Below are 27,957 nucleotides of genomic sequence, written 5' to 3'. Positions count from 1 at the left end.
TCGGCAGCGGACCGATGGCGGCAAATCGACAACTTTTGAACAACGGTCCGTCAGCGGCAGACCGATGATAAAGCGATAGCGGAATAACATAGGACCTATAATAAGTTTTCACTAAGATTTGAATGCATTGATATACATATTATTTTTGTATTTTTGTTTGAATAGAACGCACTTATCGTTAGCAAAATTGTGTATATCTTTCAGCGCAATTTTTACTCATAAAAGAATGGCAAATCCTGCCGATGCCTGGAAGGCACATCAAATACCTTTTGACTTTGTGCATAGGTATATAGCCATTAAATACGAATTTACTATACTGAAATTCTCCTTGCACCAAAAAACACTAGCCCAACTGTATATCATTAGGTCATACGTGGCAACGCTAAGCTCGGTGAACAAAAAGAATAATCAGAAGTTATAGTAAAAATCATTTTAAGATTGCAACTTACAATTACAATATGAATATTAAAGTCACAATAATTTTTTTAAATTTAAAACAGAATATATAAAATATTAGTATCTATAGATTATTGCTTAACTTGCGTTTAGCGAACGTTTAAAATATAAAATATAAAATAAATAGTTAATTTTAAACACATCTTTAAGTTTAGTTTATTCTCATTTCAATCGAAAACTAAATATACTCGGAAAGCCATAATATGTTGAAAATTGATTTACGTTGCAGTCTGTAGACTTCTAACTTTTACCTGAAAGCAGACAATGATATATAATTAAAATATTGAAACAGTTAAGTTTAGAGCTATTACAACAAAGATAATAAACTTACCTTCTCAGCCCTTAAAAACGTTTTTGTTTAAAATAGTCTGATCATCAGTTATTGACAAATAACTCCAAATACTAAGTTTATCTAAATTGAATAAATAATTTAAATTTATTATTTAAGCATAATTTAAAACATAAAAACAACAAAAAAATTGCTTAATTATATTGCTACATTATCTTAACTAAGGAAACATCTTTTAAAAAAACCATATAAAAATAAAGTCATATTGCGTGCCTTTTTTTAAAAATAAAACTTCATATACAGTAACCTTAAATACTCTACCTGGTATACCAATTCCTACCAATACGCTTGAGGGGCTAATGAACAATAAAAAAAAAATTGTTATTTCATTAAAAAAACTATCTTTAATTTTAATTTTAAGTTAAGAAATAAAATAGTATTTAAAAACGATATACTTATATGCCAGGTTGGAAATCAAACTGTGAAACCCACAACAACTTAAAGGCAACGGTGAACCTTTTGCAAACCATAGGCCTAAGACACAACTGCAGATCTGAAAAATAAAGAATCAGAGACAGAACACATCAATAAAAATATAACTTGATGAACTAAAATATAGTTTGCACATTGAACATAGTGTTCACCATACAAACAAAAACATAGCACAATATAATATACTATGAAAATACCTTGAAAAAATATAAAGAAAGCCAAATAGTTGATTGAAATAAAATGGTTTAGTAAATAAGTATATAATTTTTTCAAACAGTAGACAGACTCCAGAACTTATATTTTGGATTTCTTTCAAAAACAACATTGAAACAAATAACATTAAAATAATAAAATCTATCTTACTTTATTCACTGGTAACATTTGATATCACGATCAATTTAAATTCTCATTAATAATCTCATATACAAGAGGTTACAGTAAAAGGGAATGAATATGAAAGACATGGAAACAGTAATATTTATTGCACAAATACTTTACTCCAGTGAGTTTAAAATATAAAATATTTAAAAATATATTAAGTATTGTAAAATAAAGATAACAAATTTGTAAGTAAAGATATTTATTTTATTTAAAAATGTTATTCATCTTCTGAACTAAAAAATGCCTCTTTATTTAATGGCATTGGAAAACTTGATGTAGGCATCAGTTTTTTCTTCGCCGTTTTGTCCAAAAGCTCATTATTGAAACTTATATAAATTTATATAAATTGTTTTATTTACTAAAGCTGGTATATATTAAAAAATACATATAATATAAATCGCTGGGTATATTTGGACATTATAAAAAATAATTTGAAATCAGATGCTGCTAAATTAAAGTTAAGAAATAATTGGATATTTCAACAGGATTGAGATCCAAAACACACTGCTTATGTTGTAAAATCATGGTTACTCTACAATATTCCAAAACAACTGCATTCTCCTCCCCAATCACCAGGCTTAAACCAAATAGAGAATGTGTGGGATTATTTAGACAAACAAGTCAGGAAACATAGAATAACAAATGTTAATATGCTAAAAAATATCTTACTAGAAGAATGGAACAAAATTCTGTCTTCTTATACCGAAAAATTAGTGTCATCGATGAATGGAAGATTAAAAGCTTGTGTAAATGCCAATGGATGCTCAACAAAATACTAAAGATTTTTTAATTTCATATTCTTGCTTTTTTTACAAGTTTTGTTTAATGTAGGAAAACTTTTGTGATATATTGTAAATTCAAAAATTAAACTTTTTCAGTTTTACAAATATTTTTAATTAGTTAATTATTTTCTATTTCTTGTACGATATATTCTTGTTACTTTGATATAAAATTATTTTTTTGCATTTAAAATGGTTTTTATTAAGTGTTTTCTCTAAATTGTAAGGTGTACTAAAACTTTTGTGACTTTTGTGATATATATATATATATATATATATATATATATATATATATATATATATATATATATTTATATATATATGTATATAAATTAGTCTTTTTAATTTTGAGTCTTATAAACTGAATCTATATCTATACTTTATATCAATATCTAAACTTAATATTATAAAGTATAGTTATAAGTATAGCTATAAGATTATAACAATGTTAAAATCATATAACTTTTAATATTTATAAGCAATAATTATAGCTATATTTTATAATATAAAGTATAGATATAGAATCATTATAAATTTATATATAATTTATATTTTAAGACTAAAAACTAATTTGATTTTTTTTTACATCTTATTTAATACTTACTGTGGCGCTACTCGACTTTCGCACCCCCCTTTTTTTATGATTGATTATGATAGAGAATTTTATGCTGATTCAGAAAAATATAAAAACATAGACCTGAAAATCAACGGAAAGTGCTCTAATTAGAAGTCAAAGTTGTAAAAAATATCACTAAAAACTAGGCACCGCCGATTCGGTTCGTAAAATCCGCAAAAAGCCAATCCGACTTATTTTGCGGATTAAAATAGTCAGTTCGTAAAAATTTTTCGGATTAATAATCCGAAAGCTAATTAACGAACCACTAGCGGATTTTTTTTTTTGCGGATTCTCTTTGCTGTTCGGATTATTAATCCGAAAAATTTTTACAAATCAATTTAACTTTAATTCGTTTAGCGAATTATACGAATCGCGTTCCGTTCGCGTCACCATTAAATGGTGTGGTCCAAAAAAATTACGTTTTTATTATGTGCGCGTCCTATAAATAGTGGATTTCTTTTTTATTTTCAATCAGTTCTATTTTGAAATCTTAACATACAACAATTCGTTCAACAGATCAAGTCTACTATTCTTCACCTACATTTATTACGGTAAGCCAATATTATATTAATTTGATTTAAAAGTTAAGAATATTTCAAACTGAATTTTTGCGGGTTTTTTTTTTTTTTTTTTTGTGGATCGAATTCCTTTGCGAATTATTTCGCTTTGCGGATTGCTTCAATTAGTGGATTGGTCCGCTAAAATTTATAGTGTAATATTTCTTCTACTTAAATATTAACAGAAATAAAAATAGAAATAGAGATAAAAACTAGTTTGAAAAATTGTTACGCTCATTTCAATAATTAAGGCAAATAATTAGTTCTTTTATTGAAAACTTTATGCATGCCTCTAAAATATCATTTATTGTTAAGACGAATATTAAGGAAAATTTTCAAATAACTTAATAAATAATTAGTTCTTTTTCGGAAACTGTTTGTATGCATCAAAAACTATCACGTTTTATTAAGGCAAATATTAAGGAAATATTGAGGCAAATATTTCAATAAAAAGTCAGTAAATCGAAAATGTGATTTGATCCGTGTTTTCGAATTTTTAATCCGAAAAGTAATCCTTATTAACAATCTGATCCGTTTTTGTGGATTTTAAATTCAATAAATAATCCGAAATATTCGTCCGATCCGATATGGCAAACTCAATCCGATTCGTTTCTTTTTTTTTTATTTCACTTTTTTTTTCTTTTCAGATGCCTAAGCTGTCTAATATTTGGGAATTCTTCAACAATGTGGAGGAAAACAAGGCAAAGTGCAAGGCCTGTGGCAAAATATACTTAATCAATAAAAGCACCACAAGTCCTTTAAGGAACCATTTGAAAAGAGTCCACTTGAATTTATATAATCAATTAGAAAGGAAAGACAAGCAAAAATCAACAATACCAGACATTTTTGATGAGCTTGCCTCTGAAGACTCAGATTTTGAACAAACACAACAAAGAGGAAAAAAGAGGAGATGTCCACAAACACAAAAAGATACACCAGTATCACCACAGCCTGGACCAAGTGGAACTTGTGGCACTTCCAACACACAGACACTGCAAGGCAGAAAACAGGCTACCAAACCTGAATGGGAAGTTACTGACATCAATCAAATAAGAACTGTTGTTGACATTACTAAATGGGTGATTGAGGACACTCAACCATTTTCTATTGTAGAAACTGACGCATTCACCCGGATGATGAGAACTGCAACCAACGGTCAATTCAGAGCCATTACAGCAAAGAATATATCTACAAAATACATTCCTCTCCTTTTTAAATTCATCAAGGAATAAGTAAAAAACATTTTCAATTCAGACAAGTCAAATCTTGATGGAGTGGCCTTTACATCCGACGTGTGGACCACTGATCACACCAATTTGTCTTTCATGAGCCTTACACTCCACTATATAGATTCAAAGTTCCAATTAAAGCGCTTCTTGGTAGAAATGTCCTACTTCCCCGAACAACATACTGCCGACAATATTGCCAAGAAGCTCAATGAATCTATCAACAAACTGGAACTTGATTTTGGAGTCAAAACCTGGATAACAGTCGACGGTGCAGCTAATGTCCAAGCAGGTGTTAGGAAATCAATTGGGGTTCAAAGTGCAATTTGGTGTGTCGACCACCGTCTAAATCTAGTTGTCAGTGGTGCTGTCGATGATAAAAGATGTCCAAAATGGTCAATTCTCAACCACAAAATAACAAAATTAGTAGGTCACTTCAACCAGTCCTCTCAAAAAGCTATGACTTTAGTTAATGCTGCCAAAGCCTTAAAAAACTCCAGAACGAAGTTAGTACAGAGATGCCCCACAAGATGGAACTCTGACCTCCATCAAATGGAGTCTGTGGTGGATCTTCTTCCGGCGATGCATTCTTTAAAGAATCCAAACCCTACTGTTTCTGGAGGTTGTAAGTTGACAGATCTTTTACCAACAGATGATGAAGTGGAATCTATTCAATCTGTCATCCGGCTTCTGAGAGGCTTTTCAGAATTCTCTGAGAAATGCAGCAGTGAAAAGAATGTTAGCATCTGTTCCGTTATTAATTGCCTATACAACATCAGAGGAAGATTAGAAAGGGAGATGATCAAGCCAAAAACCGAGGTGTTATCAGAGCTTGCTCACTACTTCAATGAAGATCTAAACAAAAGATTCGAAGGGGAGTTGATGAATATTGAATTCTCTATAGCTCATTTTTTAGATCCTAACAGCAAGGGCATGTGCTTTGTGGATGAGGGGGAAAAATTTGAAGTAGTCAAAACTGCAGTAAAAAAAGCTATGGAAGAACTGTCAAAAAAAGAAATTTTGGCTAGCCAAAGCACTCCTTCCCCTTTAATGTTGGATGATGAAGATGATGACGACTTTGATTTCACTGAACAACTGAGGAAGAAAGTGTTTGGTGCAGGTTACATTAATCCTGGAGGTGAAACAAGCACCAAGAAAGCCATTTCTACTGAAATTGAGGGGTATTTGAATTCAAAACCAGTTCCAGCAAATACAAATGTACTGGAATTCTGGAAACAAAACCAGTATATTTACCCAATAATGTCAAGGCTAGCCAGAAAAAACCTCTGTATACCTGCTGCATCATCAACATCTGAAAGAGTTTTCTCAACAGCAGGGAATATATACAGCTCTAGAAGAACCAATCTTTCAATCTCAAAGGTTGAGATGTTGGTATATATGAAAGAAAACACTAAGCAACTCAGTAAAATTCAAGACATTGTGTGGCCAGGAAATGAATTTGGAAAATGATTAACTTTCAGTGTGATTTTGACTTTTTTTTATTTCTTAACAAGGAAATCATTTCGTTTCATTGTATATTTGAATATTATAAATAAATAAAAATGAATCTTAATTCGAAAGCTTTTTTTATTCTGAATCCGTATAAATCCGTAAAAATAATATCGGTTCGGATTCCAATTCGAAAAAAATTTTTCGAATTGCAATCCGATCCGAAAGTATCGAATCGGATTGCAATCCGAAAAAATAATCCGAAAAAATTTTAACGAATTATTTTCCGATAAATTATTTTCGGATCAAATCAATCCGTAAGTAGTTTGAACCGTTTAGCATAGATAATTCGGTGCACAATCCGCAAACCGATAAACAGTAACGAATCGGCGGTCTCTACTAAAAACTAGGCACCGCCGATTCGATTCGTAAAATCCGCAAAAAGCCAATCCGACTTATTTTGCGGATTAAAATAGTCAGTTCGTAAAAATTTTTCGGATTAATAATCCGAAAGCTAATTTACGAACCACTAGCGAATTTTTTTTTTGCGGATTCACTTCGCTGTTCGGATTATCAATCCGAAAAATTTTTACGAACTACTAGCGGATTTTTTTTTTTGCGGATTCTTTTTGCTGTTCGGATTATTAATCCGAAAAATTTTTACAAATCAATTTAACTTTAATTCGTTTAGCGAATTATACGAATCGCGTTCCGTTTGCGTCACCATTAAATGGTGTGGTCCAAAAAAATTACGTTTTTATTATGTGCGCGTCCTATAAATAGTGTATTTCTTTTTTATTTTCAATCAGTTCTATTTGGAAATCTTAACATACAACAATTCGTTCAACAGATCAAGTCTACTATTCTTCACCTACATTTATTACGGTAAGCCAATATTATATTAATTTGATTTAAAAGTTAAGAATATTTCAAACTGAATTTTTGCGAATTATTTCGCTTTGCGGATTGCTTCAATTAGTGGATTGGTCCGATAAAATTTATAGTGTAATATTTCTTCTACTTAAATATTAACAGAAATAAAAATAGAAATAGAGATAAAAACTAGTTTGAAAAATTGTTACGCTCATTTCAATAATTAAGGCAAATAATTAGTTCTTTTATTGAAAACTTTATGCATGCCTCTAAAATATCATTTATTGTTAAGACGAATATTAAGGAAAATTTTCAAATAACTTAATAAATAATTAGTTCTTTTTCGGAAACTGTTTGTATGCATCAAAAACTATCACGTTTTATTAAGGCAAATATTAAGGAAATATTGAGGCAAATATTTCAATAAAAAGTCAGTAAATCGAAAATGTGATTTGATCCGTGTTTTCGAATTTTTAATCCGAAAAGTAATCCTTATTAACAATCTGATCCGTTTTTGTAGATTTTAAATTCAATAAATAATCCGAAATATTCGTCCGATCCGATATGGCAAACTCAATCCGATTCGTTTCTTTTTTTTTTTTATTTCACTTTTTTTTTCTTTTCAGATGCCTAAGCTGTCTAATATTTGGGAATTCTTCAGCAATGTGGAGGAAAACAAGGCAAAATGCAAGGCCTGTGGCAAAATATACTTAATCAATAAAAGCACCACAAGTCCTTTAAGGAACCATTTGAAAAGAGTCCACTTGAATTTACATAAACAATTAGAAAGGAAAAACAAGCAAAAATCAACAATACCAGACATTTTTGATGAGCTTGCCTCTGAAGACTCAGATTTTGAACAAACACAAGAAAGAGGAAAAAAGAGGAGATGTCCACAAACACAAAAAGATACACCAGTATCGCCACAGCCTGGACCAAGTGGAACTTGTGGCACTTCCAACACACAGACACTGCAAGGCAGAAAACAGGCTACCAAACCTGAATGGGAAGTTACTGAAATCAATCAAATAAGAACTGTTGTTGACATTACTAAATGGGTGATTGAGGACACTCAACCATTTTCTATTGTAGAAACTGACGCATTCACCCGGATGATGAGAACTGCAACCAACGGTCAATTCAGAGCCATTACAGCAAAGAATATATCTACAAAATACATTCCTCTCCTTTTTAAATTCATCAAGGAACAAGTAAAAAACAATTTCAATTCAGACAAGTCAAATCTTGATGGAGTGGCCTTTACATCCGACGTGTGGACCACTGATCACACCAATTTGTCTTTCATGAGCCTTACACTCCACTATATAGATTCAAAGTTCCAATTAAAGCGCTTCTTGGTAGAAATGTCCTACTTCCCCGAACAACATACTGCCGACAATATTGCCAAGAAGCTCAATGAATCTATCAACAAACTGGAACTTGATTTTGGAGTCAAAACCTGGATAACAGTCGACGGTGCAGCTAATGTCCAAGCAGGTGTTAGGAAATCAATTGGGGTTCAAAGTGCAATTTGGTGTGTCGAGCACCGTCTAAATCTAGTTGTCAGTGGTGCTGTCGATGATAAAAGATGTCCAAAATGGTCAATTCTCAACCACAAAATAACAAAAATAGTAGGTCACTTCAACCAGTCTTCTCAAAAAGCTTTGACTTTAGTTAATGCTGCCAAAGCCTTAAATAACTCCAGAACGAAATAAGTACAGAGATGCCCCACAAGATGGAACTCTGACCTCCATCAAATGGAGTCTGTGGTGGATCTTCTTCCGGCGATGCATTCTTTAAATAATCTGTTGTACAAAACCTACTGTTTCTGGAGGTTGTAAGTTGACAGATCTTTTACCAACAGATGATGAAGTGGAATCTATTCAATCTGTCATCTGGCTTCTGAGAGGCTTTTCAGAATTCTCTGAGAAATGCAGCAGTGAAAAGAATGTTAGCATCTGTTCCGTTATTAATTGCCTATACAACATCAGAGGAAGATTAGCAAGGGAGATGATCAAGCCAAAAACCGAGGTGTCATCAGAGCTTGCTCACTACTTCAATGAAGATCTAAACAAAAGATTCGAAGGGGAGTTGATGAATATTGAATTCTCTATAGCTCATTTTTTAGATCCTAACAGCAAGGGCATGTGCTTTGTGGATGAGGGGGAAAAATTTGAAGTAGTCAAAACTGCAGTAAAAAAAGCTATGGAAGAACTGTCAAAAAAAGAAATTTTGGCTAGCCAAAGCACTCCTTCCCCTTCAATGTTGGATGATGAAGATGATGACGACTTTGATTTCACTGAACAACTGAGGAAGAAAGTGTTTGGTGCAGGTTACATTAATCCTGGAGGTGAAACAAGCACCAAGAAAGCCATTTCTACTGAAATTGAGGGGTATTTGAATTCAAAACCAGTTCCAGCAAATACAAATGTACTGGAATTCTGGAAACAAAACCAGTATATTTACCCAATAATGTCAAGGCTGGCCAGAAAAAACCTCTGTATACCTGCTGCATCATCAACATCTGAAAGAGTTTTCTCAACAGCAGGGAATATATACAGCTCTAGAAAAACCAATCTTTCAATCTCAAAGGTTGAGATGTTGGTATATATGAAAGAAAACACTAAGCAACTCAGTAAAATTCAAGACATTGTGTGGCCAGGAAATGAATTTGGAAAATGATTAACTTTCAGTGTGATTTTGACTTTTTTTTATTTCTTAACAAGGAAATCATTTCGTTTCATTGTATATTTGAATATTATAAATAAATAAAAATGAATCTTAATTCGAAAGCTTTATTATTTTCCGATAAATTATTTTCGGATCAAATCAATCCGTAAGTAGTTTGAACCGTTTAGCATAGATAATTCGGTGCACAATCCGCAAACCGATAAACAGTAACGAATCGGCGGTCTCTACTAAAAACACTAATATTCGCCATTTTTTTTCAAAACGCTTTCGTTTTTAACGAAAATTAATAACCCTTACATTGCGCAATAAGCAGACCTGGTTTCCATCAGTCTTTGCATTATTATTTTAAAGTATTATAACGAAAGTGTTATAGCGAAATGAAATTAATGGAAGATTTCAAATAAAGATTGAACGTATAATGTGAAAATGTAGACAAATTGATGAATAATTATTATTGTATCATGCGCTAGTTTTTTTTATTAAACAAAACGGTTTGAAGGTTACATTTTCTAAATTTTACCTGTGATAAAACAACTATGAACTAAGTTTCAAAAGTTCTTCTTGTAGGAAACTAAACTGTTGAATTCTTTTTTAAAATTTATTACAAAAGTACATTACTTGCAATATAATTGCAGTTTATTCTCTAATAAATCAAAAAATGGCTATTTTCATTGATTGCCACAAAAAATTGCGCAAGATAAACATACTTTAACTACTTTTTTAACGTAAAAACCATGCTATTAATGTATTGCTTTTGTCAGCAAAAAGATCATTAACTTATTATTTTCAAAATGGCGAATATTAGGGTTTTTAGTGGGATTTTTGACAACTTTGACTTCGAATTAGAGCACTTTCCGTTAATTTTCAGGTCTATGTTTTTATATTTTTCTGAATCAGCATAAAATTCTCTATTATATTCAATCATAAAAAAAAGGGGGGTGCGAAAGTCGAGTAGCGCCCTTACTGTTTTACTTAGTATATAATTTTATCAGAGTTATAAATATTAAATAAACTATTGTTAAAAAATAAATGCAATAACAATTTTAAGCGTATATTTTAAAACTAATAAGTTATAATCAGTGAATATTTTATAAAACAGTCACAATATAAACATCGATCAATCTATGTCTCATTAAAAGTAGGCATTTCAATTAAAATGCCTGCTTTTGGTGTTATAACGACAGCTTACCGCTATCCGAAAACCAACTCTGGATGTATCACCATGTGTTTACCGATGCTGGCATGCCGATTTAAAAACGTATTCATAACGAAGCGTTTTGCCGTTTTTCAGCCAAAGGCGGTAAGCCAACACAAAATCGAGATAACGGTCCATCATCGTTTAGCCAGCAGCGGCAATCCGCATTAGGCATCACAGTGGGCCAGCAGCGGCATACCGGCGGCGGCTTTACGCATCACGGTCCGCTGAAAGCATGTTTGCTGGGATGTTTGCTGGGTTCATATTCAATAAAATTACTAAAATAATTAAAAGCATATACAAGCAAATTTTCTGTGATTCCTCCATATGGACGAATAGAAAACAGAAAATATGATAGTCAAGATTACTTTTAGTTCTCAATGAAATTAAGAGACCTAAAGAAGAGATTGTCAAAGGTAATATCTTCAAAATAATTTGTCAGAAATAAAAAAAAATATTTTTTTGAAATTTGTAATATCACAAATAACAAGGAAAATTGGTGAAAAATTAAAACCGAAATTTGAATCGAAAGATATTAAGGGCCTGTTTATATGGAAAGCGGGCTAGCTCGGCAAACCAGCCAGCCCGTTTGCCGAGATATCGACGTCATCAATATTTCAACTTAATTTTATTTTGCGTTTATATGAATAAACGAGCTGGCCCGGATAGCGATCCGGGCCAGCTCGTTTATTCATATAAACGCAAGCCAGCCCACTTTCCATATAAACAGGCCCTTAGAACTAAATTTTTATTATGGAAAACTTCCATTACAGAGCAAAAAATGGATTTTCAAAATAATTTCTAAAAATGAAAAAATGAATGAAAAGTCTCATAAGTAACCAAAACATTTTTTTAAACCAAAACATTTCCATAAATGAACATTCAATAAGAAGTATTTTTGAAAATTTTTAAATTTTGTACTTAAGAGAAATTTGAAGTTAAATAATTCCGAATCGAAAAATAGCAAATCAAAGCCTTACTTCAGTAACCAGCATAATCTCCAATTTAACGGTAAGTATACACAGAGTCTGAAAAACTTAAACACCAAAATGACCTAGAATTACAGATTTTAGCGACCGTTGCAACTTTCTAAAAATTCAGGTATATAATAAACGTTATGTCAGTAACCATGGAAACCACCCTCTTTTGACCCCTTAAACCTATTTTAAGCATAATCTCATTTACCTGGGGTTCAATTTTTAAAGCATAAACCTTCGTAACACAAAATCAGAAAGTATTATTAAAGCAGTTTTTTGGAAGACATGGTAAGAATTAGCAACAGAAGAGCATTTTGGTCTTATCTAGTAAAGGCTTGAATCAATTAAGACAAACAAAGCCGAAACTTAGTTAAGAAATAACCAGACTCCTCTTGCTATTGATTTTTAACAAGACTAGCGGTGTTATTAATTTTTTATGGGACAAGTATTGTAATTTACGAATATTGCCACAACAGCTTTTAAATGATAGCATGCACATCACCACAAAAAATCTTAATGCAATCTTAATGTCTTGCCATTGTGTATTTATAGATTAGTTTGTAAATAAAAAACAAGGAATCAAATAACAATACTTACCTGACGGGGAAGCAAACCTGATCAACATGGGGCTCACCTTCTATAAACGATTATCAGGATGTTAACCCTGATGACGGTGGGTCTTTGTCTACTTCCCTAAGGAGGGGCAAACTCTGGGACGACGCTCGCAGGGTCCTCTCTGGACGGAGTAGGCATGAGTCTGCAAGGCAACTATCCGGGGGACTTAAAACTACAATACATGATCAAATAACAATGTAAATGTAAAAAGTAAAATCTTGCCATGACAAATTTATTGAGTATTGGAAGAAACCAGTATTCTTTAAATGTCTTGTAAAGTCTTGAATCTATTCAAATCTATATATCTTGAAGTTATTAATATATTTCAAGACCACTTAAAAAACGTCTTCATATGTCTTGAAGTAGTTTTATTTCGAGACGCAGACCCTAAGCTTTAGAAGAAATACTGCAAAAAAACATTCTTCTATTCTGAACAGCTTTTTCAGAACTACAATGAATGAACATTATAAGATTTTTGCGCAGTAAAACAACAGTACCTGAAACTTCACCATGGATTATTTTAAAATGCTTTTACCATTCGGAACATGGGGTCTTATTACAACCCTGTTCCAATCAGTGTGAGCCAAATTTCACATGTGCGAAAAGGATTCTCTACAAATGAAATTTGATTCAAAATTGTTTGCTCGATATTTTCGATCAGTTCATAGTAAGTTTGATAAGTTCTTTAAAACTGTCAAACTATCAAGTAATTTTCTTTGTAAGAGTCGGACAACCAGATATGAAAAATTATGATCTTTGTTCGCTAATGTTCTTTAAAAAGTTTTATTTAATAATGCTAATAACTGGTTAAACGTGTTCTGAATTAAAATAACGGACGTAAAAATTAAGAAATTTTAGCTTAATTTAATTATAGTATTTTTTAAATTCCAATTATTCTAGTAAAAGGTTTATCTCACAAAGAAAATTAAATTTAAGTAGTTACATTGTGAGGATACTAATAATATATGATTGGTATATATGAAACTTTGTGTGCGTAATGCTGCTTATTTTGTTGGTAAGTCTATTAGTAACTGTAACTCTCTAATGGTATTCGTGTACAGTTCGTGTAACGGTTCACGTTTCGGTAGATTCGTACACTTCGAACACTTTAGATTAACAATAAATTCTTAACGCAAATATCAAGTAGTTCTTAGTTATGGCTCGTAAAAAAAACCCACACGTTGACCAAAAAACTTTATCTGTTTTGTTAAACAAGTTAATTTATTTGAAGTTTAACTTATTCATGATAACAAAAAATATATCTGAGGAGTCGCTGTTTTTTTTTTATCTGTTTCTTTATTGTTTCTCAAAGATAACAAAAGACATATTGTTTAAAGAAATTCAACAACCAGTTATTTAAATATTTTGCAGATCTCAAGATTTAGATATATAAAAGAATCAAAAGAAGTTATTCTTACTGATTATGTGTCTTCCATTCAACAACCAGTTATTTAAATATTTTGCAGATCTCAAGATTTAGATATATAAAAGAATCAAAAGAAGTTATTCTTACTGATTATGTGTCTTCCATTCAAAATATTCCTCTTTTTTTTAATTCAACTTCGATTGTGTTCCGGTAGAGAACTGTAGTAAAACATATTGATAATCTTACAAGAAAAGATAAAAAAAAATCCAAACCATGATTTCCAAAGCCACCAGCATTTGCAAATGCTGCTCAACGTGTGGTACATAAAAAATGAATCAGCTCTCTTTAGCAATTTAAAAACAAACTCTGGAGGATAATAACAGATGTATCCACTTTTTATGGCTGAATAAGGTTATTAAAATGTATGCTTCTTATCTCTTGTAAGATGCTAAACATGAAATGGTTGGCTAGGAGTGAAGATGTAATGAATATTGATCCAGTTCTTATGGAAAGACCACAGTTTGTTCTTGCTACAGTTCATTTGATTTGAATATGATATTGACTCATCAATATTAATTCTTTCTATTGGAAAACTGCAGCGCTTTTGTATCCGCGGATGGGGAGTTAGACTCGGAGTCGACAGTCAGAACTCAAAGAATTGAAGATTTTTTTGAATAGTCAGAAGCGAGAGTTGAAAAATAATTAACTGCTGACTTTTTTTTTATTTCAAAATAACTATAAATACGATTAATGGAAGTGCAATTATTTGAAATACTGTTGCTAGTTGTTATGTTCGTTTTTACGATATTTGTTTGCGAAGATGCGTAGCCATACCTGTTATGCATGAATTCAAAAGGAGCGGCAATTTTTGTTAATTAGCTTGAAGACCGAATAAAATGCCTCTATCGTCTAATAGTTTGTATATATATTTTTATTTTCTGAACGAGAATAAAGTTTTTTTACTCACTTATTCATGAACTGTGCGCTCATGTTTTTTATCTACAAATTTTAAACCCTATAATATTTTCAGCATATCAAGCAACTCCCTAGCACACATTGGAACCAGCAGAAAAATTTGATGACTGGTGATCTTGGTGAATGGGTAGTCTTCTTTTCGTCCTCAGGACAGGAAAGTGGTGCTCCTGGTGGAAAACTGTACTGTCTATCCACACATTGAAGGACTAAGCAACATCAACCTGATATTTCTCTCCCAAAAAACAAAAACATCTATCCTTCAACCCATGGATCAAGGCGTAATACGAAGCTTTAAAGTTAATTACCGTTGAATAATTGTACGGCTGTGTATCAAGGCTGTCGACAAAAACGAACCCCTGCTGAAAATTTCTATCCTGCAGATCTTAGAATGCTGTGTTAGAGAAGATTTGAGCTTTTTGTTGATCGAAACTCCCACCCACACACCCTCTCATCATTTAGACCCAAATGTTGATGCAAGAAATCCGAAGAGCAGGTGGCATATTACTTTATAAGTATTATGAACATGGGTGTCAACCAAGCTTTTGCTTATTCCAAGAAAAAGTATTGTGATCCCGGTTCTCGGTCCAAATTCTTCACCTGCGGTTTTCCGGTTCAGCACCCGGTTCAGGAAGAAAAAATAATTTAGTTTTTATTTTATTGCATTTTTATTTACTTTTAACAAAAGCTGTTTCTCAAAATTTTAGACTATTGACCTCTTAAACTTTAAATAAAATATCAACATCACTTAAAAATAAATATTTGATGAGTTTATACAAATATACAAAGTAGAAAATAATTTTAAAATTAGCACATGTTCATTGGGTCTTTTTACATTAGTTTGGTGAGAAAAATATATGAAAAACTGAAACTAAATGAAAACTGAAATGAAAAACTAAATTTCAACAAATAAAACGTCTTATTACTTTTTCCAATTTAACTTAAATAATATAAATAAATTTACCATAAGTAAAATAAATAAACGGACTTTATTTAAGAAACATTAAAGTTGTTAGGAGCTATAAAACTGATAGCCTCTAGATGAACTGGGGTGAATTGGTGAAAAATATCCAAACTCTGGAATATGTGACATAGCATTTCTCATTAATTCAGTGGCATTAATATGACGCCAAACAGATTGATTGTTGCTCAGTGGAACTTGTAACGTTTGTAAATTTTCATGAACAGAAATTGGTTCTTGAGGCAAAACAGAACTTAAACTTGGCACAGTGTCTTGGTCTCCACTTAAAACTTGAGTTTTTTCTTCAAAGCAATTATGGACTTTGTCTATATGAACTTTCATATTGAATTTTGTTCCAAATCCTTTTCCGCAAACCTCACATTTGAAGCGTTTTATACCTAGGTGTGTTGTGCGTTCATGGTTTTTTAGGGTAGTTGACCTTTGAAAAGATTTTTCACAATATTGACACTTAAACTTTGATATTTCACCTTTAGTGTGCATGAACATGTGCTCACGAAGCTCATACTGATATGCAAATTGCTTTGGACAGTCAGCACACTGAATCTTTTTCTCTTTATGTTTCTTATGCATATGAGAATTCATATTTGAGTAGTGATTGAATGTTTTATCACAGTGCTCACATTTATACTTCAGCTTCTCTCCGTCAGGTCCAATATAGGTTTTACGTTTAAAACTGTCTCCAGGCCAACTATAGTGGAACTGCATGTGGCGTACAACTTGAGCTTGATTGGTAAACTGACGCCTGCAAACAACACACTCAACCTTTTTATCTTGGTGTGTTAGTAAATGCTTATTTAGGGCTCCTCGATCTTTGTAGGCTTTTTTACAAAAGTCACATTCATAAGGGCGTGCACTACTATGTGCTTTCATATGTTCTTTCAAATTATATCTGAAAATTAAACAAAAGAATTTACTAAATTAATGCTTGAAAACTTTCACATTGTAAAAACAAAAATAATTTATACTTTACATTCATTTATTACAAGCTCATTTAATGAGGTGTAAAGAATTTTCCTTTAATAACCGTAAATTTGGAAAGAAAGATAATAAAAATTAATAAGATTTTTAAGCTCAAATGAGTCTTTTTAAAACTGATAAAATCTTATCAGGCATATATATAAAATCAGCAAATAACCTTAAGATTCTTTGCTAATATATATATGGTTAACAATCAAAGGTACTTTTTGTAGTAGTACAAACAGCACAAACAGGCTTTAGTACTTTAGTATTGAGTTTTAAACATTTTTAGGTGCCCATATTACAATGGATTATAAGCGGGTCTCATGAAACATGAAAATCATTTTAAAAACATTACTAAAATGAAAAGAATGTAAATATTCTCACATTTAAACCTTAGTGGAACAGTGAAGAGGTAAAACTTTGATCCGATTAGCCTGTTATCATGTCTACAAACTGCATACTTAATATTTAAATACTTTTAATTAGATAGGAGAATGTTTCAATCATTAAAATTTAATCTTTTAAACCTTTCAAATTTAAACCTAATTTTAAATTAAAAAGTTAAAATCTTTAAAATTTAAATTTCTGAATGTTCTAACTTTCTTCAAACATGCCTGGATAAAGCCACATTTCCTTAAGACAATATCACTTTATCTAAATGAAAGATTTGGTGCTCTGCATTTTGCTGATAAAAGTCTTAAAATGTGTGGATGAAAACGAACTGTATAAGTTAGCTCTTAATCTCAAATAAACACTGAAAGTTTCCGGTTGGAAAGAATGAAATTTATAATTGATAGCAAAATAAAAATAAAAAAAACAAAAAAAAACAAAGCTAAATGGATCTGAATGTCGGTTTTTCTTTGATTTACTAAAGATGTTCACTTATTACAGTGGATGAAGATCAGTTTGTTAAATATGAGGCTGAGTCCAGGCTTTTAAGATTTCATCAAAAACTTGAGGAGACAAAAGAATAACTAAGCAAACTGTCTTGTTGTGATGATTGTTCAAAATTTAAGAAAGCAAACAATAAATCTTGGCTGAAAGTTATAAAACAACATTATAGGGTTAACTTTAAAAACCAGAAGTTAAGAAGAATTCATTCAAAAGTAATACAAATTCTAAATACTTGATTGAAAAATTCATTACATTTTAAAAAGACTTTTATGCTTTATGAGTCCACTAAATGCTTATAAATATTACAATTAAAATATTTGAAAAATGTTAATAAAAAAACAAAAATTAAAAAGAATACAAAATATTAAAAAAAACAATTGTAAGAAATTTCATTTTTTTGAAAAGGAAAAATAAAAAAAAGGAAACAGTTTTAAAATTACCTTCCAATAAATTTCTTGTGGCAGATTTCACACTCAAATTTTTTCTCCATATTGTGTTTGCGGAGGTGTCCTCTCATGTTGTTTTTGAATTTAAACAATTTATTGCATATAGGACATGGGTATTGATAAGAAGAATTGTGCTTGTCCATATGGTGTTTTAAGAAATGTGTGCTTTTAAATGTTTTGAGGCAAACATTGCAAGTATGATTATTATTATGTGTCAAAAGATGTTTCATTAGATTCTGTTTAGATGATAAACACTTATCACAAACCATACACTTTAAGTTATTTGCTGTTTCTTGTAGTTCATCTTGGTGCTGTGCATCTTTAGGAGACCTTTTAATTGTAACTTTTCTCTGATTTAGCTTTTGTGATTTACAATTTAATTCTTGATCTAAAGGCCCGCTTTGGTTAATTGATAATCTCAATGACTTATAAGCCTTCACAACTAAAACAAAATATTTTCACTTCATAATGAAAAAAATGTTGTACTTGAATTCAAAATTAAAATAAACTTTTAAATATACAAACCATGTTAAATCTTTTGTTTAAATTAATTGCAACTAAAGCAAATCATTGAAATGATTTCTAAAACAATGCATATTTGAATATTTCAATAAAAACCTTTCGATCTTGTTGATTTGGCTTTTTTTACTTTTTCTTTTGCAAGTTTAATTTTTTCTTTTTTTGTAGCTGATACAGATAAAGACCTCATGCTTTGTCTTGGTGGCCTTGCTTTACGCTTGTTTGCTCCTTTTTTATCAAATTGATTATCATCATTATCAAAAGGAAAAGATGCATTCAGGTTCAAACTGCTAGTATTCTCCAAAGTTTCAGCCTGTGGAGAGACTTCTTTATCTAAAATTACTGCTGGATTTGAGGGAATTGATGTATAACTATTCAGTGGCTCATCAAGCTGCATTTGGTTTGTGGATTCAATTTCAAATGTATTAGCATTAATAACAGCTTCTTCACCTGATGTTACTGTGTCTCCATTCTTTTCATTTTCCATTAATTCAGCTGCAAATGGTATTTCCTTAAAAAATAATTTTCAAAAACCTTTCACATAACGAGGATGACAAAGTTATGAAAAAATATTTCTGCATTGGTCATCACTGCAAACATAAATTATGACATGACCAATGCTAATGTCATGCCTGTTGTTTTTTATTATTGGCAAAAATTTTAAACCAGCTTTTTTTTTTTGAAAACTAATTATTATAGCAAAAACATTATTACTTTTTAATTTTATTAAGTTTAAAATGTTAAACTTTATTATATCAGTTTGTTAACTTATAAGTGTAAAATTGTCTTCTGTAATTTTTTAAATTTCTTAACTACATCAAGTCAAAAGAAACCTCATGAGGGCTAAAAGCTTTTTTTATGACTTTTATAAGAAGAAGCAAAAGAAGGGGGGAAAAATGTATACAGGTAAGAAATCAATTGAAAATGCATATATAATTGAAAAGAAGCTTTCCAATTTATATACTTAAGTTTAACATCTTAACACTAAAGAAATGAAAACATATGATACATATTTACCTTCCTTAAAGAGTCATTTTGTTGGGCTTCTATATCTTTAGCACTTGTTAATATTAATTTCTCTTCTAAAAAGTTTGCATCTTTTTCATAACATTTTGAATACGAGGAAAAGCACATGGAGTTATCTTGAATTAGAGATTTTTTAGCCCAAAAATCTTGCAATAACTTTTCACAATAAACCAAAGAACTTTCTGCTTTCCAAGACAACTTCCACTGTAAGAGATAGTATCGATTTCCATCCTAGAGTATAAGATAGACTATTCAGCTTCAGAAGACAAAAAGGAATAAAATATTTATGTAAAGCCATAATCCATTTTTATGTTTACAGCATTATAAAAAAATTTCAATGTTTGGTAAATTTGGTAGAGAAGATTCAAGATTCTAAAAGTAAAAGGTTTTTTCTGGAAGTTTTTGTTCATTAAAAGTATTCAAAATGCACTTACTTAGTTATACCTTACTTATCCCAAGAGTTTTCCTATCCAAAAATGGTATTTGAAATCAAATCTTAAAAGGTTACACGAACAATATGTTTTATATTGTTAATAATTGGGTATATATGTATTATTTAGTGTAAGGTGATTGTTACATACAGAACCAACTTCGCAAGACTTTATTTCTTCAACTTCTTCTCCTTTAACAAAACCCAATAGATCCCACCTTCTATCTCCAGGAAAACTTGAAAAGTCTTGTTGAATGTTTGCTTCAAGTATAGGGTTTTTTAGTGTGTCAGTCACTGGCATTTTTAATCACTTGTAAAAATATTACATTTAAACATCTTTTTAGTAAACATATTGCCGTAGCAAGTGTTACATACAAAAAGCCACAAGAAGCATTTCGCTAACGAAGATTTGATTTTGGTTAATAAGCGGTTATTTTTGATAGACACCTGTTTTTTCAGTTTTTAACGAATAATAATGGATAATACTTTTAACGAATAATGATGGATAAACTTATATCAGTCAAGTAAAATCAAAGCTTACAGATGATTATTAAGAGAAAACTCTTTATGCGTTTAAAGGTGCATAGTTTGGTGAGACAAGTTTATACATGAATTGGTTTTTAAAACATGTCATGAAAGTAAGTTTCACAGGTTTCATCGAATGTTGAAGGGTTGAAACAAAAGCAGCTTCTTTTTTTTTTCTGGAATCTCATAGTTTTTTATGTCTAAATATATAAGTTGTTTTAAATTCTCTTTTTTTCAAATGACTCATATAGAAGTTTGTTGTTTGTTCGTCATTATTTGTTATATATATATATATATATATATATATATATATATATATATATATATATATATATATATATATATATATATATATATATATAAATCTTTTCTAGCTGAAAGCTAATAAACAGAACAGAAAAATTTCGAGACAACCAATATTTTTAAAGAGTAACCAAAGAATGGGAAGCCGCCTAAGACAACAGACCAAAACACAAGTAGGCTTTTTCAAGAGGTAAGGAAAAATCCTTCAGTGCACAGTGGAGTATTTATACGAAAAAGTTGATCAAAAGTCAAATCTCAAGCTATCACAATAAAGATGACTAGACAATCACTTTATGAAGTCTTGGAGCAAAGTTCCGAGGAAAAAATTGACGACAAATTCGTGTTTTTATTAGAACACCTTAAAAACATAACTAAATGCCCTGCAAATGAAGAAAGTGCACTAAAAACCATTTTTTCACCTTTTAAGTTCCAATTTAAACAAAAATGAGAAAACGCTAGCCGTATAAGAGAGCGTTTTTTAAAAAATAACAAACAATGGCTCAATACCACCATAGCTCTACCAACTTGGACGGTAGCAAAACCCGGCCGACCGTCAAAAGAATTTTGTGAATCGAGTTCACCAACGAGAAGGCGAAAAACAAGGGTTATAAGGGAACATATACCTTGTGAGCAGTTAATGTATGCTGCTCAAATGAGTCAACGTGCTGCAGGAAACAGTGACGCGTCGAACGTTATAAAGGAAATTTTATTTACACCAACAAAAGCCAAACAATATAGAAAAAGTGACACAACTACTGAAGATATCATTAAAAAGCACACACCATCAGAAGCGTTGTCAATTTTTGTGGAAGCTGATATGACTAAAAAACAATATGAAATTATTCATGCAGCCAACAAGAATATCTATCCATGTTATTCACTTATAAAAAAAGCCAAAAAAGAATGTTATCCACCAGAAGCATTGATAACAGTTACAGAAACTTGTTCAGAAATTAAATTACAAGATCTTCTGGATCACACGTCTAGGCGATTATGTTGTTATATGAATGAAATTATTGAAAATTTAAATGAAAAAGAAAGAAATAATTTAGAATTGATTTCGAAATGGGGTTATGATGGCTCGCAACAACAAACGTTTAAACAAAAATTTCAAAACAGCGATGATAGCGACGCTAACATATTTCAAAGTTCTTTTGTGCCCCTACGGCTCATTTGCCATATTGGTAACCAAAAGAAGGTGCTTTGGCAAAACCCAGCACCATCATCTACAAGGTATTGCCGACCAATAAGAATCCGTTTTATTCGGGAGAGCAAAGACGTAACGAATGATGAAATCGAATACATAGAGAACCAAATAAAAGGCTTGAGAAAAAGTGAAATTATAAACGCTTTTGGTGGTAATTTGCAAATAAAGCATGTATTTCTTTTTACTATGATTGATGGAAAAGTTTGCAATGCTGCTACAAATACGACATCAACAATGAGATGCTATATATATGTGGGCAAACTTCAAAAGATTTTAATGACTTGAATAACAAAACGACAGAAAGCCGTGAAACACTGAAATTTGGGCTATCAATACTGCACGCAAGAATCAGATCTGTTGGTTGATATTCCTAAGGCTGGATTTGGGAACAGTAATGATGGGAATACATCAAGAAGATTTTTCGCCGATCCCTTAACCGCTTCCCGCATCACAGGGGTTGATATAACTCTTATAAAAAAATGTAATGTCATTTTGGAAGCAATTTCGAGTGGGCATCAAATTAATGTAAAAAAATTTGAAAATTTTGCAAATGAGACGGCTAAACTTTATGTTGATTTATATGCATGGCACCCAATGACGCCAACTATGCATAAAGTTTTAAGACATGGCACCACAATAATTGAACAGGCTATACTGCCTATTGGCCAGCTATCAGAAGAAGCAGCCGAAGCCAGAAACAAACATTTCCATCTTTATCGACAGAATTATGCGAGGAAGTCTTCGCGAGAAAACTGTAATAGAGATATTTTAAACAGACTTCTGCTAACTTCGGATCCTTTGCTAAGCAGTATGAGAAAAAGGCCCCAGACAAAAAGAAAACCGTTCTCCAGTGAGACAATAGGACTCTTGATGCCGGAAACATTAGAAGACTCACAAGCAATGACGATTGATGACATATCAGATATTGATTCTGATTGAAAATGATTGCATTGACATGTACAAAAATATTTTATTTATTTTGGATTAAATGTAGGGCTATAATAATAAATTTAGATTGTTAATTTCAAACGTTTGGTTGTCAAATCATTAGCCCCTTGTAGCGGATTAACCATAGGATTTAATCCTTTAACGAAAAATAATAATTAACAACAGATATAACCTAAGGATTAAGTTCAGTGATTGAGAAACCCAGTATAGGTTTAGATGCATCTTTCAAGTGTGATTATCCTTTTTAGTATTATAAATTTAGTTATTTGTCATTATGTTAAATAGTTGTAAAGTTGTAGATATTTGTAAAGTATGTAAGATGTATAAAAATATGTATTTTTTGTTTTAATATATAAATTTTTTACATTTCATGTGTGACCAATCGTTTTTAATACAATATAATGACCCTAAACTTCTTTTTACTACATATTACATAGATAATAAACATAAAATAATTTTGTTCAACTTTTCAAGTGAAATACTCCACTGTGCAGTGGGACAAAAACGGGCCGAGTCAGTTTTTTTTTTGCAACTTTTTTTTTTCCTTTTTTGTTTTTTCTTTCACCATACCAATAATTTGCCATCAAACCCTTTCGGATATGCCTTTTTTGGCCATTATTTCTTTGTAAATTTTCAACTCATAACCAGCTGAGATAACCTTCAATGTAAATAATCAGTTTGGATAATTTTTTGGATTTAGTTCCTATTTATAGTAAAACTTAGCAAATGAAATTTTATAAATTAATCTTCCGAAATTTCTATTTTCCGCTTTATTCTATAAATATATGCTGATTTATAATAAAAATTTAGTATACCAAATTTTTAGAAATCAATTTCAAGTGGTTTTTGCAGAAAAGTAATTTTTCCATCTAAAGATATATGCAAATTTGTTTGGTCGACAGTTAACATTTCTTAAAATCAAATTTTTCTTCATGCAACAAATAATTGAAAAATAAAAGTAATATGTAAAAATAGGTGAAAAAAAAGTCAACTAAAATTGAATAAAATAAGCCATTTATCTTCTTTTTTTACTTTGATTTTCAATCTGATAGCAACGAATGTAGGCGCGCTGAAGAAGATTGTGAGGAGAAATGTCTAATCCTCAGAGACTTTATGTTGCAAAAACTTATTTTATACCTTTGCTTCACGCTGGGTGAATACAAATCAAGTCAAGAGCTCGTACTTGAGCATGTTTATAGCGTCTTGAAAGAAAATCTCGTGGAAAAATTTACATTTGTATCTATTTTAAATCTACCATATATAGTAAAGACTGCAGAGAAAGGAATTGGATCTGAGCGCTCACCGGGAAGAGGTGTGATTGCTAAAGAAATGACAAAGAAGTCAATTACTAAAATAAAAACTACGTTTCACTATTTCTTAAAGATAAGCTGATAAGAAATTTATGACCAGTCTTGTGTTAAAAACATAAAAAAGCCATACAAAAAAAAAAAAATGTAGAGAGAAACAAAATAGATTCCCATTCACACTCGAACACAGTACAGTTGATGCAAACAAAAACATTTTATTACGGTAAAAATATTTTTACTCCAGGAAGTGTAAATAGCGTAATTTTGAATTAATTTGATGACGAGAAACTTGGCGTTGCAATATCCGAGATTTCTTTTATGTGTTTTTTTTTCTGATTAAAGTTTGTTAGCTCTTACATTTACCGTCTGCGCTCTCGGCACCGTTAATATTTACTCCGTTCCAGTAACCCAGAAAGAAACTGATGAGCAATAATGTATATTAACTAGATGTCTAACTTCACAAAAATTCCGTAAGAAAAAGTGAAGCAAGTTTTTAAAGCTTTTAATGCCGGTAGCCATTTTATTTAAACTGACAATACTTCATTTTTGCTTTGCTTTTAATTATAATCGCGTCATTTCAGGTTGTCAAAAATTTCAGGCTGGCAAAAAAATTGCTTCACTGCGGAAGCGCGATTTAGATATCTAGCTAATATATATCATTGCTGATGAGTGATTCTCTTCATGGCCCCCGACAGGAAAGGGGGGTGGGTGGGTGGGTGGACGGGGATGATTCCCGGGGCCCCGTGTGTGTACAAATAATTTTTTAAAGTAATTTTTAAAAGATTTAAATAATTTTGACTTTTAAAAGATTTAATTAACTTTTATTTTTGATTTTCAATGATCAAAGCACGCTTATTTTGGTCCTGGGTATATAATTGATCATTATGAGGGCCCCTTAAGAAAACTTCCCCGGGGTCCGAAATTTCTCTCGGTTGCTATGATTCTCTTTACAATACTTTAAAACCAGTTTGAACATTTTTACCTATAAAGTTATAAAAATTATATTAATTTCCAACAACTTAATTTTTTTTTTTTTTAAATCTTTGGAGTTTAATAAAAAAGATCTTAATAATGTAGGGGAACATGGGGTAAGATGACGAATGGGGCAAGATGAAAACATATTGTTATCTTCAAAACTTAACTAAATATGAAATCTGACTGTAGCTAAGAGGAAAGTAGATTACATCTACTAGATTTATTTATGTTTTCTTTATAAATATTATTTTCAGAATCAAAGATAATTATTAAAAAGGTTTTTCCTATATTAAGGAAAAAAAAAATTATCTACTTCTATTTGATTTATTTCATCATTACATTACCAGCCAAAGGTAAGCAAGAATTTCTCATTCAGTTTGTTCAATTTGGAAGCCATACAAGTAGTATTAAGCTATCATAACTTATTTATGTAGAGTTCTGAGTCATTTTGAAGATTAAGTAGCCTAGGGGCAAGATGAACGGGGCAAGATGACTCATTTGTCGTTTCGTTAAAGTACATGTTTTACCATAAACCTGTACTCTAATAACTTTTGTGTAGCTTAGTCATTATTACATTGCTTTATTATGCATTGAAATATTTTGTTTGACATTTGCTTTATTTTGTTGTGTTGGAATTTGTTATGAACTGATAAGTAGACTTTTTTTTGCATAGCCCTATGTAAATATATAGTTTAATTGTTTAAAAAATCACATAACCGTTGGTATTACATATCTTACTAACTAGAATTTATGATATCGTGTTATTTGAGAAGGTAATTGTATAATGGAATTTACTTTTTTAAAAGTCGCCATCTTGCCCCGCATACGGGGCAAGATGATAATTTGAGGTAACTTTGGTTAATGAGTTTTTTCCAGGCTATTTTTAATTTTTATATGGGTTTTTTTTATACATACGTGACGCACAATAGTTTGTTTTCCACTTTTTGATAAAGTTTTACTTATTGAAACAGTTATTGAATAAGATATATGTGCTTTTCAAAACGTTCGTCATCTTGCCCCATGTTCCCCTATTAACTCATTGTTGAAAGTTATAAAGTAAAACTCCGTTATCCTGAGAGAGTGAGCGAAAAAAAAAAAAAAAATGGTGCAACTTATCCCGGGAAAAGTTGCAACACAACACCTTAAAAGTATAAATCTTGTAGAGTCCTGAAAAATATTATCAATCAGTCTAAAATTTATGTTTTTTAACATGAATTTTATACTTAAGAAAAAACTTCGAGAAAATTCACTGGAAACTTTCTTACAAAAACTTTCTTATAAAATTATAAGAAACTCGGTTAGAACTTTTTTTTTTTACACAATTTTTTTAATGAAAAATTTCGTCCATTTTTTATAACAAAACGTACATTATTGTTAGGAATAACTAGAAAGGTGCTGAAAAACAACCCGCAGTTATACTGTTTAACAACATACCTCAAGGTACTTGTTTCAGCTTACCCTGTAGGCATCATGATCACCAAAATCAATGTATATAACTATTTACCTTAAACAAACCTATTATTTTTTAGCTTTTTGTGTCAGTAAGGTCAATTGCTTGTGACTTGGGATGGTCTTAGTCAATCTCATGGACTTTTTTGTGTGCGGCACAATTCAAAGACAGACCAACAAGTCCCCATGGAATACCAAGGAGGAGTTGATTACCAGGGTCGAGAGAAAATTCAAGATCTTGTCAAAGGAAGCAATCATTAATAGCTGTACCAGGTTCTACGGGCGTGTTGGTTGATGTGCAAGCTGATTTCATTGAGTAAAAGGTAAGAAGATTAATTCAGTTTTAAAATGCAATTTTTTTTATTCAAACCCAATCAGTATTTCCTAAGAAAATTACGTTTTTTCAAAAACCATGATTTAATTGTTAAGTATCACGCGCACGATGCATATGAAAGAATAAGTATCCGTTTTTACGTCTTTTCCTAATCGCTGTTTTTAATTTTCTTCTTTGCATTTATCTTCTTATCATTTATTTATATGGCAGGATAAATAAGTCTCCGTGAGTACGTCATTTCTAATCGCTTTTTTTAATTCTCCTTCCTCACAAAATACTTCTTAGTTTATTGTCAAACTAAAAAAAACTTTTTCAAAACACAAGTTGGATTTTAATATTGAAAAAATAATTTAATAATTTTTGTAATTTTTATTTTATTGCTATAAATTTTTTAGAGCTAACGGTTTATCATTATAGATATATAATATCAGAATTATAATATCATTATAGATATATAATATCAAAATTTTTTTGGAATAAAAAAAATATCTGGAAGAAAATATAATTTTTTTGGAATAAAAAAATATGTGGAATATAAAATCATCTTTTAAACGCCACAATTTCAATTCGTTTATCAAAATGATAATATACATTATAGGCACAATTAAGAGATGAATCAGGGAGATGCTTCTTTAATTGTGTAATGAATAAAAATAAATACAAAAGAGTGCTAAAAAAAACAACACTTTCTTCACAAATAAATACAAAATCACGCAAA

At 30.8% G+C, this 27,957-nt stretch overlaps 1 protein-coding gene and 1 long non-coding RNA gene across 5 annotated transcripts; both read right to left on the bottom strand.

The window, feature by feature from the left end:
• Window positions 1-427: 427 nt before the first annotated feature.
• On the bottom strand, window positions 428-3,176 carry LOC145188899 (uncharacterized). Of its 3 annotated transcripts, XR_016444726.1 has the most exons (6): window positions 2,288-2,658; window positions 1,601-2,195; window positions 1,201-1,298; window positions 1,067-1,101; window positions 788-868; window positions 428-707 (listed from the first exon to the last, which is right to left on the bottom strand). It is a non-coding gene; the product is annotated as an uncharacterized LOC145188899 (long non-coding RNA). The 3 variants fall into 3 exon arrangements; XR_016444727.1 differs by lacking the exons at window positions 1,601-2,195; window positions 2,288-2,658 and adding an exon at window positions 3,002-3,176; XR_016444725.1 differs by having other exon boundaries at window positions 1,601-2,658.
• Window positions 3,177-15,583: 12,407 nt separating this feature from the next.
• LOC145190984 (uncharacterized) lies at window positions 15,584-20,576 on the bottom strand. Of its 2 annotated transcripts, none has more exons than XM_080067891.2 (5): window positions 20,343-20,576; window positions 19,753-19,992; window positions 18,835-19,246; window positions 18,211-18,658; window positions 15,584-16,805 (listed from the first exon to the last, which is right to left on the bottom strand). In XM_080067891.2, exons 1-5 carry the CDS (start codon window positions 20,490-20,492, stop codon window positions 15,947-15,949), a joined length of 2,109 nt encoding a protein of 702 aa, XP_079924017.2. In that variant the 5' UTR covers window positions 20,493-20,576; the 3' UTR covers window positions 15,584-15,946. The 2 variants fall into 2 exon arrangements, with proteins under 2 accessions (XP_079924017.2, XP_089923478.1); XM_090067352.1 differs by having other exon boundaries at window positions 20,196-20,574.
• Window positions 20,577-27,957: the final 7,381 nt, after the last annotated feature.

The sequence above is a fragment of the Hydra viridissima genome, unplaced genomic scaffold (genome assembly GCF_058129835.1).
Source record: "Hydra viridissima isolate aposymbiotic clone 2 unplaced genomic scaffold, HvirCarnegie_v1 scaffold_11, whole genome shotgun sequence".
In the NCBI taxonomy this organism is placed as follows: domain Eukaryota; kingdom Metazoa; phylum Cnidaria; class Hydrozoa; order Anthoathecata; family Hydridae; genus Hydra; species Hydra viridissima.
The sequence above is the reverse complement of the archived record's forward strand: the minus strand, read 5'-3'. Positions and strand labels throughout refer to the sequence as shown.

Coding starts and splice junctions, on each gene's coding strand:
- LOC145190984 (XM_080067891.2), bottom strand. CDS start 20,492: ATGCCAGTGACTGACACACTAAAAAACCCTATACTTGAAGCAAACATT. Junction 19,993..20,342: donor AGTCTTGCGAAGTTGGTTCT/GTATGTAACAAT, acceptor CTTATACTCTAG/GATGGAAATCGATACTATCT. Junction 16,806..18,210: donor CACAAGAAATTTATTGGAAG/GTAATTTTAAAA, acceptor TTTAATTTTCAG/ATATAATTTGAAAGAACATA.